A 15,862-nucleotide genomic window follows, 5' to 3' on the forward strand; every position below is an offset into this window, starting at 1 on the left:
CAGAGATCCATGCTATTCCACCACTCAGATTTTCATGGGGAAGGCATGCGTGTTGGCATCTGTTAATCAATTTCCACCTCATCCAAAATCAACTAAATCAGACTCTCAGAATACGTCACAATAGTCAGCACAAGGTGCATGTCAAATAACAGGGCTCTCTTTCTCATCTGGAATTAGCACTCAAATGTAAATGCAGAACATGGACAACTTTAACATATCGTTTCTGTTGCTTATCCACTTATCTAACACTCCATGAAATGAAAACCAAAAAAATTAAGATCAAGGCACACCTTAACAGGAGACACTTTGTGCTGATTTTTTTCCCATGAACACATTTTTAACTGGATTTTCCCTTTAATTTAAAATGATATCTTGCAATCAACTGAAGATAAGCAGAGGAATGTTTAATGCTCACATACTGCCTACAGTCAGTTTAGGCTCCTTCGCTGAGACATCTTAGATGATAGGTGTTTTAACACTGTACTGTGCAGTGCGTGGTTTATAGCTGATCAGATGGCTGGGTTTCAGACTAGGTGTAGGAAAACCACTTTAAGCTCTTCCACACACAGAAATTGTTGAACTGTCTCATTTGGTAGCAACGTGCTCTGAGGACAAGTCAGGGTTAACCATGCTGGTGCTAGGGTACAGCAGCTACATGAACAAACTGCTGCAGAGCAAAGGAGTGAAGCTCTACAGGACGGTTCCTGCTCCACAGCCAGCTCTTACCTTGTGGTAAAAATCTTCTCCAACCTTCCTCGTAGTAGCTTGTTCTCGTAGCCATAACCCTAGGAATGTGCTGTCATGTTAGCAACAATGCATGCTTATTGAAAGGAACAGATGTTAAGAATAATACTCTGAAAGGTTAAGAATCCCAGCATGCCTGAAAAGGGAAAGGAAATAACACTTTTTATCCTTTTAGTTAGCAAGATGAATGCTTGGTCCCCTCTGAAGCCACAGTTTTACCCCCAGCCTCATTACCGGTAGGCGTGTGTGCTGGAGAAACAAGACTGCAGCTGGGAGACACTGGGGCAGGGAAGTGATGTAGTGACATAAGGAAATATATTGTTGGGATCTTGAGGGAGTCTTTCACAGAGTGACAAGGGTAGGATCAGATGCTCCGAGATTGACCTCTCCAGCAGGAGATGTTAAAGGCAGATGGAGGATGCAAGAGGAGATGTCTGCTCTTACAGCAGTATTTACTCCTCACATAGAAACATTCCTCAGGCTGGACCTGGCCCACAAGGTCTAAGTCAAGATATGCTGTGTAAAGTATACCTGCACATCTAGCTGCTATCAGTAGCAAAACACTCTAAGCACAGTAAAGTACCAAGCACAAGAACTTACCCTTGTGGAAAACAGAGCAAAGGTCTCTGAACAGGAACAAAGTGACAGACGAAGCCTGCTTTCCTGGCATGTTACCTCTGTACTTTGGCTTCCTCCACCAGCCCCACTGCTGGTATGGCCCAGCAAGGACCAGGGATGAGCTGAAATGGAGCCTTGGGCAGCAAGTGCCTGCAGGGAGACCCCTCGTCAGGGCAATTAAGACCTGCTGGTGCACTCAGGCCCTGACACACCTGCGGTAGGCGAGCAAACATCTCCCTTACTGCCCTTCTGTGAGGAAGAGTTAAGCATCATCTCAGCAAAGCACTGTGAGAAGCTAAAGTTTTAAGATTTCTAAAACTTTTTCAAGAATGAGGGTGACATACAAGTGCCAATTAGCATAAATTCCACTCATCCAAATACATGTTTTAATTAAAATCATTTAAAAAACCCTTCAGAGTAATTTTTTCCTGAGGTCAATCAACATAACAGCTCTTCATCCTGACCCTACCGAGACTGGCATATTTTTTATGCTCTGTTTGCAGTCCCATTGACTTTAACACTACTACTGCTAGAAGAAATTACTATTAAGGCAATGAAGCACTGTCGCTTTGCAGTGCTGTAAAAGAGATCAGGTGCATCTTTCTCATTGCACACTGAATAATAAAGCAAGCTCTGTGCAGTTAAGCAATCAGCAGCAATATGGCAAAACTGATGCCCATCCCTCTGCTCATTCCAGCCTCTAAGTCAAGTCCTCTGTTGTACCAGTTTCCTTTCCCATGTTATTTTTCACCTGGGCTGATCCCCAGTGAGGATCACTGCACAGCTGTGCCACTGTTGGTGCTGAAATACCAAGAGGGGAAAGGTCAAGTGGAAAGGTTAAGGGCTGCTTAACCCTCACTGGATGTTTAGGGATGTTCCCTGTAGCTTTGGCCTGGGTTGTTGTGCTGCACACGTTGGCCTCACTCTCTCATGCAACTCAAGTCCAAAATGTTCTGGTTTAGAGAGGCTAAACAAAACCAAACCCCACCTATAACCATAGGTGTCCATTACAGACTTGATTTGGTAGCTAAATTTTCTTGGGTAGCATATTCTGCAGGTTTTACTAATTTGCATGACATTACAGTGGAGCTTCTCAGGAGGAATTACTGCGGTAGCAAATGCTAGCTGGGTAATTGGTCTTTACTTTCAGAAGAAAGAAAAAGAACCTAACACAAAAATAATACTCTTTCCTTACACAATAAGCTTCAGTAATGAAATTAGGACTTCTAACACAAAGCTATAAAGAGTGACAAATCTCTCTTGCAATTCTTAATTTGTGTTAACCTCTTGACTCTAGCAGGTCTGGAGCTCCTGACATTAAGTGCTAATGCATTTAGCATTAAACATACACGCTAAATGCATTAGAATTATGCCATGCTAATGGAAGCATTCATGGCCTGTCAGATAGGTCGAGTATTTGCTTCACTTGGATGTTTACTACGAGTGAGGCAGTGTTTCAGCATCAAAGCCTTGTCAGAAACTTTAATAATCTTTATTTGGAGGAATTGCATGGCACTGTCCCAAGTTTAATTGTTTTTTCTCTCATTCGTTATTTCAGCTGAGGATTGGAGTTTGAAAGGGTAGTCTAATTAACATCTTACCACTAGCTCATTAATATGTAATTGATGAGCAACAAAACTTCTGTTTTGTTACATCTCTAAAGAGGTACCTTTTGGATCTAAAATACAAAGACCTTACAGAATATTGAATAGAACTTATTTTAAGCACAATAAGAGAAGAGGCCTGTGGTAAATCTGCTCCTTTTGGTATTTTTGTTCAGAGTTTTAAAAGAAAGAAGAACAGTAGCAGAAGAAATCAGTATCATAGAGTATTCAGTTGGTAAAATATTACTCCTATAATATATTATGAAGTGCACCATCAAGCAAAAACATGGTATATTTTTTAATACTCAGTGATATAACCGTAAGTGTATTGCAGCATGCAACACACATAAAACTCTAAGTATTGTTATTCAAATGAACAGATCTATATATTGTCACATATATCACTATATCAAACAAACATCCTAAAATATTCAGGCTAATTCCAAATCATATATAAACATACATATACATACACAAACACACACATACGTACCAGAGTAACATACAATTAGACCACTGCTCACAGACTACTGGAAATGATGCTTGACTGGAAAAGGGACAGGTTATCCATTATATGCACCAAGACTTCATGGCTATTGGGGTGGGGAGGCCACTACCAGGCTCTAACTGCTGCAGGTCTCATCTTTTCCACCGTCGGTTTATTTATCAGCATCACTATGCAAAAATATACTGCCTCAGAGAATTTGCGTTTGCTTTTTAATGCAGTTAGTCACCTAGATTGTTAAGAATTAAGCGAAAATCATCCAGGTAGCCACAGAAACTGTTCAGTATTGTCCTCTGGATTTCAACTTACAAGGGCAATAGAGATTTCATTCCAGAAAGAAGATGACACCCGATTTAGAGTTGCCACACAGATAGATTAGGCAAATGTCTGTGGGAGCAAAATACACGGCACAGCAAACGTTCTGCGTGTGACATATTACGAGGTTTGTCCAGAGCAGCAGAAGCGGAGAGCTGACAGTGGACGGCATCTGGATTTTCAGAACAAACCCCCAAACATTCCTTGTTATTCACAGCTGACAAAGCATCACTAAGACATGCTGCTTTTGATTTCTACCTGTCAGGCTACATTCCAGCCCCTGTGATGCATCCACCTGGAAAACCCAGAGAGACAATTTTTTGATGGGAGAAATAAGACAGCAACTGAATCTTTGCAAATGAGAAAGCACATGGACTAGTCTGTGTTGTTTCCTCCCAACAGTTTTTCCCATAAGCCATCCAACGGCAATGCCCTGAGTAACCTACTGCTCACTTTCTTCTCTAAAATGCTGTTTATGGCAAAATGCATGTCCAGATTCAAATGCTCAATAATTCAGCATTAAAAGACCATGACAAACTTGAAGAGAAAATGAGAGAGCTGGACTTGCATGGTGCCACTTCCTGGCTTTGCTTCCCCTCCATCCCTCACTCCACAATCTTGTGACACCCAAGGGAAGTCCCCCGAGAGCAAACAAAACTGCAGCCAGCAGGAGCAGATCAAGGCAAGCATTAAGATATCTGGTGGGAGGACTCGACCCTACACCACACAAACCCAGAACAGTAGATGCTCTCCTTTCCTCAGGCAAACCATTGTATCAAGATGGAAAAGATGTCAGTCTTTCTTATATTCTTTGGCAGAAGAGTATCTGCTGTGTGAAATCACCCCGTTTATATGCTTTTTCCCTGGCCCCACCCTAAAGATATCTTTTTAGACAGACACTCACTGGGGCAGAGAGCATCTTGCATACAGTGCTTGGCACAACAGGGCTCCATTCTTGGTGGGCTCTTAAGAGCAACCATAAACATGATCAGTAATAATAATCCCCACCTAAGTTACTGGAGGTATTTTTAGGCTAATGCCCAGCTTAAAAGCATAATTCATTCACAACAATGAACAGAGCCAGCAGAGCATCAGTAATAATCCTCTCACATTACAGAAAGCATACTGAGACATTAGAATAGCACGGTGACGACAACTCCTCCTCATTACCAACTGCAAGCTGCAATCTGTGTGAGATATCTTTTTCAACATCAAAAAGCACACAGTTCAGTGCAGGCAGGGGTAAAAGACGGAGATGGATGCCTTGCACTACTGAATTTAGAACTAGGACATTTACTATAAGCAAAGTAAGCCAACCTTTGGAAATGGTTGTTGGGAAGAAAAAAAAAAAAAAAAAAAAAAGGAAGAAAGGAAAAAAAAAATCACCTGCTAGTTTCATACCATGGAAAAGAGTAACTCTGCAAAGTCCATGAGTCAGCATATCATCAAATGATCTGAATATAAAAGCAGGAGCTCTGCAAAGAACTGTGAATGCTTCAGTAATAATCCCCCTTCACACTCCCTCGTCACTATTTTCCCTGTCATTAGCAGGCACAGTGTTTCCTATTAGCTTATTGCTTCTATACCCCCTTTAGTTTCCTCCAAGATTTTCCACTGACTGCCCATCAAGCAGCTCCTCTCTTACCCAGTTCCACGGCCTTCACTTCATCTCTGCAAGCCAACCACGTTAGTAAATACTGGGTGAGCAGGAAAAGGTGGCCTCACATTTAAAGAGCCTCCTAAAATTCTCTCCAAATAGGCTTGCCCCCAACATAACGTGCAACACCTGCTTGCCCCAAGGCACCTCCCCGGGCACCCCACACCACCTCTGCTCTGGTGCTTACCTCAGCATGACTTTGTATTGTAAGTACAACCAAACGATTCACATGTGCTGGAGAAATACAAAGCGCTAATTGAAACACTGCTGCAGCTGGGGAAGACTGTTGTTTTCTCCCAGTCACAGGTGCTTTCTACCTGCTCCCTTTTGAAATTCTATTTCTAAATAATTTATATTGTTCGTGATAGACTTTTCACCCAGACAGAAACCCCAGAAATTTATAGACTAATGGTTAAATTGAGCCTCAAGTAAGTAGGTTTCAGTAATGGGATGGCACAGAGAGATAAATTACATCTGATGATGAGGTCTAAGGAGTGGGACATGTGCTAATATGAGCACTAGGTAGCCACGGGAAACACCCTGCACCCAAAGTAGCCCGTGGCTGTGGAAAAAGAGTAGAATAAGACAAAACAAATTGCCCTCGTTGTTTGTAATGCCTAGAAATTTACATTGTGCTGTTCTACCACATACATTAGCAGTTTCTAATTGTTTTTTAAAATGAGCTTTATTTCCATTAATTTCTCTTCCTCCTCACTTACCCTGGGACCCAAAAGGAGGATAGAAGTAAGATGTCATTAGAAACTGCAGAGCTCTGAGGATGCTGTGAGGGAAGGGACCAGGAAGGATAATGGGATGCAGGTCTGGTCACCAGCCTGGCAAATGAGGTGGCAATTCCAGCAGCACTCAGACACAAAGCTGAAAATGCCCTGCAGCACTGAGAAATTCTGCAGACACTGTGGAGAAAAGGCAGGAAGGATATGCAGCTATAGCAGCATGCTCTGCTGCTTTTCCAGGGGTAGGAGGGAACCTGTGCCCTACCTTGACAAACTCTCATCCCACAAGTGATGCAAATCCCAGCAATCGAGAATTCCCGATTTATAACAATTCTGGGCAAGAAACATTTGTGCCAGGAAGAAATTAGAAAAAAATGCAAATGGAAATGTTGCTCTGCATAAGAGGGCATTGTGGTTGTTCGTGGCAGGTCACCCATGCTATAGAATAATTGGAAAACACTTGTTAATTGATTTGTATCATTTACGTAGGTCAACATCAGTCATTTTCATGTTGGCATCAAGCTACTGATTCTGGGACTTCTGTTCATGGCATCTTCCTGGATATGAGACATAAACGAGTACCATCCAGTCTGCAGAAGCAGCAACAATAGACAACACAGTCAGCACTGTCACAGACTCAAGGATCTTTTAAGAGTAATGAATAGCTTTTGAAAAATGTCATGTAAGCAAGTAACTGATTAAACTTCATGACGAAAAGGAACATGGGCTGCTTTGGCTAATCACTGTTCACTCTCTCTGTCCAAACTCCAGTGCTTCTTTGGCCAATGAAGATATATCTGAACGTATACCTGAAATTAAAGTGATCTAATGCATAACCGGTAATTGCTTCCTCTCACTTTGAGCAAGAAACTATAGATTAACTTGTTAATTCAAAATGTAGCACATTGAACAGCCTTCTCTCTGCAAGGATGGTTTCAGAATGCTCGGAAATAAACCAGGACAACATTTGTTATTAAATCTTTAAGATTTTCTAAAGTAAACAAGAATCTGTGCAGGTGCTCCATGACTTTCTGTTTTAACTTCCTAAAGGCTGTGGACTGAATTTGATGAGGTCAATTGAACAATACATACATTGTCAGCTGTTTTTTTTCTCAAATAACTAAGAGATATGCATCAGGAAGGGAAAATTTACAAAACTATGTGGATTCACAGACACACAATAAAAAGCAAATGCAAAAAGATAACAGACTCAGATGCTATTGGAATTTAGTCCTGGCTTGTGTGCGTCTGCATTCCTCCCTCAATACATTACAGACCACTATTACAATTTTATTTCTTCTAGAGACCTAAGAAATGGAATGTGAAGATCATTTAGATCCCTGCACTTGGAAGTTCCTGCAGAGGTGTCTCATAGAATAAGGAGCATCCCTATGCTAAAAAGTTATTTGTTAGCTGGAAAAGAAACATAATTATAGACCAGCATTTCCATAGGAAACAACTTGAGTCTATACCACTGTCTGTAACTCAGTTGTGCCGTCGTACAGAAACCAGCTACCACAGTAGACCAGATCCTCCTAATTGCTGAAGGTAGTTGTCAGGGTAGAGCTGAAGTGGAGGCTTTTCTCACACATTGCTGCAGTTTATCATTCCCAATCATCAACTCTTTAGGGAGAGATCCAGCCATGTCTTAAATTATGCTTATAATTTGCTGGAATGTACAGTTTAAAAAGCAGGATAACAGAGAGAATTTCTTTCTGCTAATAAATCAAAGTGATGTGATGACTTAAAGCATGTCAGTAATGTAAGAACTGACAAATCCCAAAATTTCAAACTGGCTAACAACTGCTCCCTACTCCACTGCTCAGGGAATTTATCCCTCAGCCTGCATACCTGTGCTGACAATTCTCTAGGCAGAAATTTAGCTCGTTTCTGTCCTTTGTGCTGGAAATAACAAGCAGGAAGAAACAGCCTGGACTTTTTCCATGCATAATCAAAAAAATAAGACATTTTCTAGTTTCATGTCTAATCTTGCAACTGTTCTATATACCAGATAGGACTGAAATCAGCATTTAAAAAAGAAAATTAAAAAGGTTAAATGTAGGGCTCTCACCAGGTTACTAGCTGTCTGCTGTTTGTGAAGGGAAGAGGGTTTTCTGACTACTGGTAGCACTGTAAAATTAATCCAGACATAATGTAGTCAGGCTTTGATTGTTCAATTAAGACCTTATTTTGCATTTAAAGAATACTCATTGTTTGCTCTACAAAGTTGTCCTTTCTCAGAGCATATAACATTTTTAAGGCATAAAACAGGTTGCATGAGGATGGTATGCAAGGGCTTGGTCTTTTCTCATAACTGATTCAAATGAACAAAACCATCTTCTTTTTGTCCTCCCACCTTCACGTTTCAAGTAAAAGCACGTCAAAGAATGTCACTCCAATCCCTCTCTTTCTCCTTCTCTGATCACCTCTTCCTCTGTCCCTGAATACAGGTCTCTGCTAAATCATGGTTTCTTGATTATCTCCTTGGTTTCATGTTTATCATTTATAATTATCATGACGTAGCAGAGTAACAAGTGCAGCTTCAGTCAATATCAAAGCTCCACCATGCCTCCACTGAGCAAGCATTGACTTACCATGGCCCTCTTTAAAACTGTTGTGAAAAGAGCATCACAGGCTCCTCGGGTCTCCTCAGCTTTAGGGTACACAGCTGCATCCGGTGGTCTCCACAGCACATCTGCATAGTTTTAGGAGGCACCAGTGTTACTTCTGAGGTTTTTGAGGGTATCGCTAACATCTCAGGTTTAGCAAGGTGATCAAAAAATTTCAAAACTCTTCTGTTCAGAATTTGGAAAGCAAAACCTGATTGGATCCAAGTCAGATGCTGCCAACATGATTGTCCCAGTGGAGACATTAAGAACATTGCCTCTATTTCCTTTTGGCTAAGAAGAAGGTTCAATCATAACTGCCCATTACATCTTGTACTCTCTCAGCTGGGTGGTTTAGGACTATATGAATTTTTGGCTGTTTTGGTTTTGGTTTTGATTTGTTGTTTGCTTTTTTTTTTTTTTTTTCCCCCACAAAGATTCAAATGCTTATTTAGAGCAAAACTAAATTAAAGTTAATAGAAATATGGTGTTTAGTTACACAGTGGTAGTTAAACAGTGTTTAATTAACCTGCTGAATTGGAACCCGTGGGATGTTGATCGCAGAGCACGGTACTTAGGAAAGCTCAGTGAGATGTTTAGTATCAACTTCATATACAAATACAGGAGCTAGAACAGCATTACAATAGTGACTGATTAGTATTTATATTTTCAGGGCAGAAGACAAACACTAGCTGGAAGCAATCTCATCTCTGTAGTTTGAATCTGTTAAATGCATCATCAAGGATTTCTGCCTTTCTCTCCAGCATTAGCCAGTGATGGAGACTAAATGGATCATTGATCTGTTTCAATATTGAAAATTGGCCCAGGATATGAGGGAAACATCTCAACACCTTATCTGCACAAGAACATAAGTGAATTTCAAGCCCTGCTTGGTAACCACATACACTGAGACAAAACTTAATTTTCCACCCTCCTTTTTCATATATCTTGATTTTCTCCCCCATTTGTCTCTGGAAATTTCTGTATTCATCTCTTCAGCTTTATGAATCAGACCTTAGAGGGCAAGAAGATGAAATGTTGATGATCTAAATTAACCCCTTGATATTGCAGCTGCTGCTAGAAAGTAGAGCAGACCTTATCTCTAGAGTTGCCAGTCATTTTGTGATATTTGCCTAGAATTAAAAAGAAAGACTACTAGTAACAGTAGAATCCAATTAAAAATTAATTTATAAATTCATTGCAAACAGGGACATGACAGGGAAATGGTTAATAAGATCAGTGTCGGCCACACAAACTGGAACATTCTTACAATTTCTCCATGAATATCTAAAAATGAACATTTTCTCTGTACCTTCTCCCTGAAATATGTCCTGAGGGTTTCTAACTGATTGATAAGCCAGTGCCAGCTTTCTTCCCAAATAGGCAAGATCACTTATCTCAAAATTTAGGAAGTATAAAATCATTATCTACGCTATTTAAGAATATACTTCTCTTTCCCTGCTTTTACACCTTACTCCTCCTGCCCTCATCTCTTGATCTTTTGTGGAGTAATAGCAATCAGATATCCAAAAAACTTGTTCTAAACCCTTTCCTTTGTCTTATGAGTCCCCTCCTCCCTCCCATGGTTTAGCATTCTGCACTTGGAGCAGAATTCTCCCCTAGCTACAAATTCTAATATGCCCTGATCTTTCCATTTCTAAATCTGATCCCAACTGGAAACAAAAGCAATTTTACAAATAATAGGAAAGCCTGAGGTTTGGTATGGAAAAGCTGAAATAGGCAAGGGGAAGATGTGATATTTCTGTGATGCAAATAATGTTCTGCATTAAATGCGTAACCAAAAATAAAGCTCCCTGAGGTATATTTGCTAGTTCAGACAAGAAGAAACATCTCTAGCATATAAACACAGAGCATAGATTGAAATATATCTCTGTGTGAAAATAACCAAGGATATAATTAGCATGGTTCTTGGGCTCAATTGTATTTTCCTAAACAGTTCAACTTTCTGCTGTTTGCATTGAAAATATTGGCATGTTGGGGTATTTGCACAAAGGTAACACTGTGTACAATCAACCATAAAATGTAACTGGGAGAAATGTTAAACCTTTTAAATGCCTTAAACATACAAATGTAAGAAAATTATGGTAAAAACTGAAAATCAAGGCCAATTCTCCTCTCATCCAGTTTGAATCTAATAATGCAAATGTCCAGGGCTAGCATGAGAGTTCAGGAATAGGTTGGCTGAGATTCACAAAAGGCACAATGCACATTAAACCTAAGATCATATTTTTAGCCCTTTGATAGATATCCTGGAGTTTTAAAGTAAAAATCAACAATTTAATTTAATTAAATTTTAATAGAGATAATTCATTGACTGATTTAGGGGAGGGGCAGGTTTAATAAATAAATACGTTTTGGTGTTTCACTTATAATAAGGCCAATGTTTCTAGACTTGATGAATACTGCTGAATCATGTGAAGTTACATGACTTGCTGGACTGAAGAACAAAAGAGAACAAGGTGGCTGTATTGTCATGACTACTTTGTTCGACTCTGTAGGCAACTGAATTTCACAGGCAAGACTTGCAGAAAGCTAATCCCAGACGTAGGATTTCCAGCACCTCCCAGATGAGTCATTCAGGACTTTTGGAATGTCAGTCTATAACTGCATTTCTCAGGGCTGGAGAATCAGATCTTGGACCCCCACCAAAGCAATGAGCGCCCACTGCTCTGTTTTCCTCAGAAGCAATCGGTTTGTATGAGACGGGAGAGAACTTAATGGCCAGTCAGATTTGGCTGAAATTAGTTGAGGCCTTCAAAAGTTTTTAAAGAAAGACCAGTAGATAATGCACACAGATAGAGAAATCCAACGTGCCTCATTTTCCTAGAACACTAGACTAAAAATTAAAGTCTCTGGCTTTCCCGATTGCAATCAGCCCCAAATCTAGGAAGGAAGTAGAACCCAGACAAATGGTTTTACAAAAGAAGCCAAAGCAACAGCTCAGAAGAATGACTTGTCACAGTCAACTCAGAGTCTAACTCAGACATGTGGAGCCAATCATTTAAATTCCAACACTTTTGAGTGTTTATTTCTTCAAATAATGAAGAAGGGTGTGAATCATGGTTCTGTGCAATTCAGTCTGAGTCAGTCTGCTGCAAGAATAGCCTGTCAGTCCAAAAGGACAAACACCAAAACCAGTTTCTGACAGTCCCACACTCATCTCCATCAAGGCAAAATTAGCAGGAGGAGAGCAGTGAGTCCTCAGCACAACAAATATTGGGACTCCTATGAGCAACTGAGCAGTAACTCACCTGGGCAAAGGTGATACGGGGACATGAAATTTTTCTGATTGACTCAGGGATTTTATAGGGAACTATATGCACATGCTCACCTTCAATTTCGCAGAAACCTTTCACAATTTATATGTTGTGTTTTTAAAGCAAGGTTACTGACTGTACACATAAGTGAGGCTGCATTACCACCTCATATATTTATATTAGGTAGGTGCAATGGCCAGCCCTGTCAGTGCAGATTGTGCATTCTGCATTATGGTAAGAAAGAGGCTTTTATCTTAACCATGTTACTTACAAAAAATCAGTGTCATCAAAGACAACATATAGATCACGAAGGACATAAATATTATTAAGACTATTTTTTAAAGAAAACTAGACTGTGGGTAGTAGTACCTAAATTAAAATGCTTGTTGCTAGGTAAATATAGGCAAATGTAGAGGAGACTTCTATCAGTTTTGCTGTAAGAGAGACAGCTATTACAGAACTGATGGAATTTCTTACACCATCTTCAGCTGCCTGGTGCTGGCTGCTCCCAGGGAGAGGATTCTGGGTGAGAATGAACACTGAGCTGAGCAAGTACTGACAGTTCCTCTACTCCAGTGCTCAAACTTCAGAGTTTAAAACAAAAAAAATCTCCTTAAACCACGTGGTTTTCTTTGATGTATATTCCCTATTCAAAATACCTGTCTTATCATCTCGCTCACACCAAAGGATATCCTGCCATTTCCTCATTAAAATAAAGTAGAAATGTGAAGGAGTAAATTCCGTTAATATATATTCAGCCCATTTGTTCAACAAGGCCTCTAGATTCTGACATTACATCAATTTAATTCAGCAGTGGGTCAGATGCATGGGATGTGTATCTTTGAATTCAGATGTAGCAAGCATCCTTTGCTGAAACTCCTTTTGCAACATGTCAGCAGGAGACAATGTATTCAGCTCCATAATTATGTACTTCGGTACAATCACATTGCATTATATACAAAATCACCACACTGCTGAAAAAAAAAAAAAAAAAAAAAGCCTGAAATGCTAATTAGTTCACAAATTAACATTGATTTGATTTAATGTTGAATAAGGGTTTGCAGCTTATACTTATGAGAGAACTTCACTTTCAGGCATGCTCAGACTCTCATGTTTTAAATGATACTGTGCAGCCTGTACCAGGTGCACAGTGGGTTCATTATCTATGTATAAAGAGGTATGACTTACTCAAAATAAAATCAAGCACAGAGGCTCCAGCACAATGTCATCCAGCAATACAATACCCTTTGGGACTGAGCTACCAAGTAAAAGCAGAGTGTAACAATCACCTGTCTCTGTGCTGCATCATGTTGGGGAAAAGTGAGCGGATCGTATTTCCAGTATAGTGCCCTTTCCTGTCACTTATGTCAGTACTGACAGGTGAAAATCAAAATAATAATGCATATTCTAATAACATTTGCACTCCTAAGGCATCTTCACGGAAATAACTCAGCTTTCAAAGACCACTGATGATTTCAGCCCCAAACCTCTCCCGTGTGGGCAGGGAAAACATGCCCTTCCCATTTTGTTCTAATTCTGTTCATTCAAGGGGTGTTTTGACATTGACTGAGACACAGCGATAGTTTCACCCAGGGAAAATGAAGCGGAGAGGAGTTCAAAGGAGAATTTGTAAAGGGAGCTGTTCGAGCTGAGACAGAGAATACGAACATTAATACTGGCTGCTCCAGCATCTGAACAGAGGCAATGCTGATGATTTCAGCTTCTGCTGCTGGAGTTCTGAATCCAGCCATGCACACAGGTCACCTCAATTCAGAATAGGGCTTGAGAGGAGTTAATGGGGCTGACAGCTGCCAGTCCTTCAGTCCTGCTAGCACCAAATGCAGGAGTGCCCCTTTGGATCCAGCGCACACAAGCACTGGAAGAGAAGTCAAGCAGGCTGTGCGCAGTTCATAAAGCAGGTGACGACTGTTTAACAAGAAAAACGCGCTCTGATCCAGGAAGGGGCAAGACATCAGAAGCACCACTTTCCATCAATGGGGAAGCAAGGCCCACCATGTGCTACTTACTGCAGTTGCTCTGGCTACTTGCAAAGGAAATACTGCAAAAGAACAAGTTGCAGTTAAAGAAAAATTCCCCTATACTTTGGACATGCCTATGCTGCCAAAGGGAGCAAGAAGATGCTTTCCTAACGGTGGTGGCCTGGGGAGGCCAAGACAATGGGATGTGGAGATAAGAGTAAAAACAGACCAGTCAGTTGAATTGTTCATTCTGGTGGAGGGTGTGGCAGGAGTAAAAGATGCCATGGCTAAAGGGGAAACAGAAGATGGAGACTGACTGGCAGAGCTGGGCAAAGCGGCATCAACTTGTTTGAAAAATTCCAACTTCCAATATGACTGGAGTTAGAGAAAATACTCCTTTAGGACACCTTGGTGGGGGAGTGAGAAACAAATGTATTTATCTTCTAGATCAATGAATGGGCATAGCTGTAGAGGAGCAAATGAATATAACTCGAATGATCGGTTTCTAAGATTCCAAGAGCCCCTTATCTTTTTCTCTGCAGGCTTGTGTTGGTATTTGCATTATCTCCTCTTCTGCAGCTTATAAGTGTGAACGCCCATAAGCCTGTACTATAACATTCAGGTCCATTTCCAAAGCTACAATAGCTACCAAAACAGCCTGCAGACAGAAGTTTAGACAAGCACCAGGAAATGAGGCGCTAGAACAGGTCTGTACACCAAAGGAATGAGCCACGGGGTAAGCAATACCTTAAGCCCATCAAAGGGACACTGCTTTCCCTTCTCAGCACTACAAAGACCCACAGATCCCAGAGGATAAATAGCAAGCTTGCTAATAACTATTGTCTTCCCCCAAGCCTTAGGGGCCCTGCTCTCCCGAAGGACTGCAAGTCTGCATGGCTTGGGAAGACTCGTACATTCTGTAGCCTGAGCACAGAGGACAAATATCACCCACCGACCAACAAGCTGCACCCCACCTCCTATTTCTTATCTGTGTAGGTGCTCCCTCCACAGCACAAGCAGCCCAGTGGAAAACACAAGATTGTGCCAACAAGTAAAAGAAAGTAAATGTCAGATTTGTAAGGATATGTAATGAAATTATTTGGCTTACAACTGAAAGTATTTCTAAACACAAATTTTGTGGGTTTAAATCCTACTTGAAAACATGTTTCCTTATTTCTTTATACTAACTTGACACTTATTAAGAAAACATGGACTGGGTATAAAACTATATTCAGTACAACAGAGCAAATGTTAAAATCAGGACAAAAGAACCCAAGGATAAATTTATATTTGCTGGGATGAAAATCTAGATGCAAAATAAATCTGACATTTTTGCTATTCACAGCTGAGAATTAATTTTATTAAATAATTTCGCAGTTTTCTGGTTCACTGAGTGCATATTTTCTGACAACTCCCCATGAAGGAAAGTATTTGGTATCTAGCATCTTACACCAATATATTGCTTCATTCAAGCAGCACTTGACCTACAATAAACTTATTCTGTTATAGTTTATTTTTTTCACCCTGTTTGGTTCGATCTCTTCTGCATTTGCTTGATCTAGTAAACTATTCAGTTCACATATACCATACTGCATGCATTGTAATTGTTGAGTGTCACAAATGAATACCTACAAGAGACCACCCCCAAAAATACATAAAAGAGAGGAAGACATTATTAAAAAGGTTAATCTTCTCAACTGCTTCTATCAGTTTGAACAGATAAACTCAGGACCTCTTTTTGTTTCTTTTATGCAAAATGTCAGCTGCTGTAGACTGTTGCCCTCTATGACCCACACTAAACATGTTACAATTGCATTATCAT

The 15,862-nt window shown here is 40.4% G+C and overlaps 1 protein-coding gene across 2 annotated transcripts in view; it reads right to left on the reverse strand.

Moving 5' to 3' along the window:
* The window catches only part of OMA1 (OMA1 zinc metallopeptidase), a 109,841-nt gene that overhangs the window by 19,561 nt on the left and 74,418 nt on the right, over positions 1-15,862 (reverse strand). Inside the window, exon 9 of one of the 2 annotated variants that reach the window (XM_033008826.2) lies at positions 816-880. The exons of the other annotated variant lie outside the window; for it this stretch is intronic. Coding sequence (XP_032864717.2) covers positions 863-880 — 18 coding nt within the window. The 3' untranslated portion in view covers positions 816-862. Of the gene's footprint in view, positions 1-815; positions 881-15,862 lie in introns of those variants that run through there. 2 annotated transcript variants of the gene reach the window in all.

Source organism: Tyto alba, unplaced genomic scaffold (genome assembly GCF_018691265.1).
Source record: "Tyto alba isolate M040663 unplaced genomic scaffold, T.alba_DEE_v4.0 Super-Scaffold_1000006, whole genome shotgun sequence".
In the NCBI taxonomy this organism is placed as follows: Eukaryota; Metazoa; Chordata; class Aves; order Strigiformes; family Tytonidae; genus Tyto; species Tyto alba.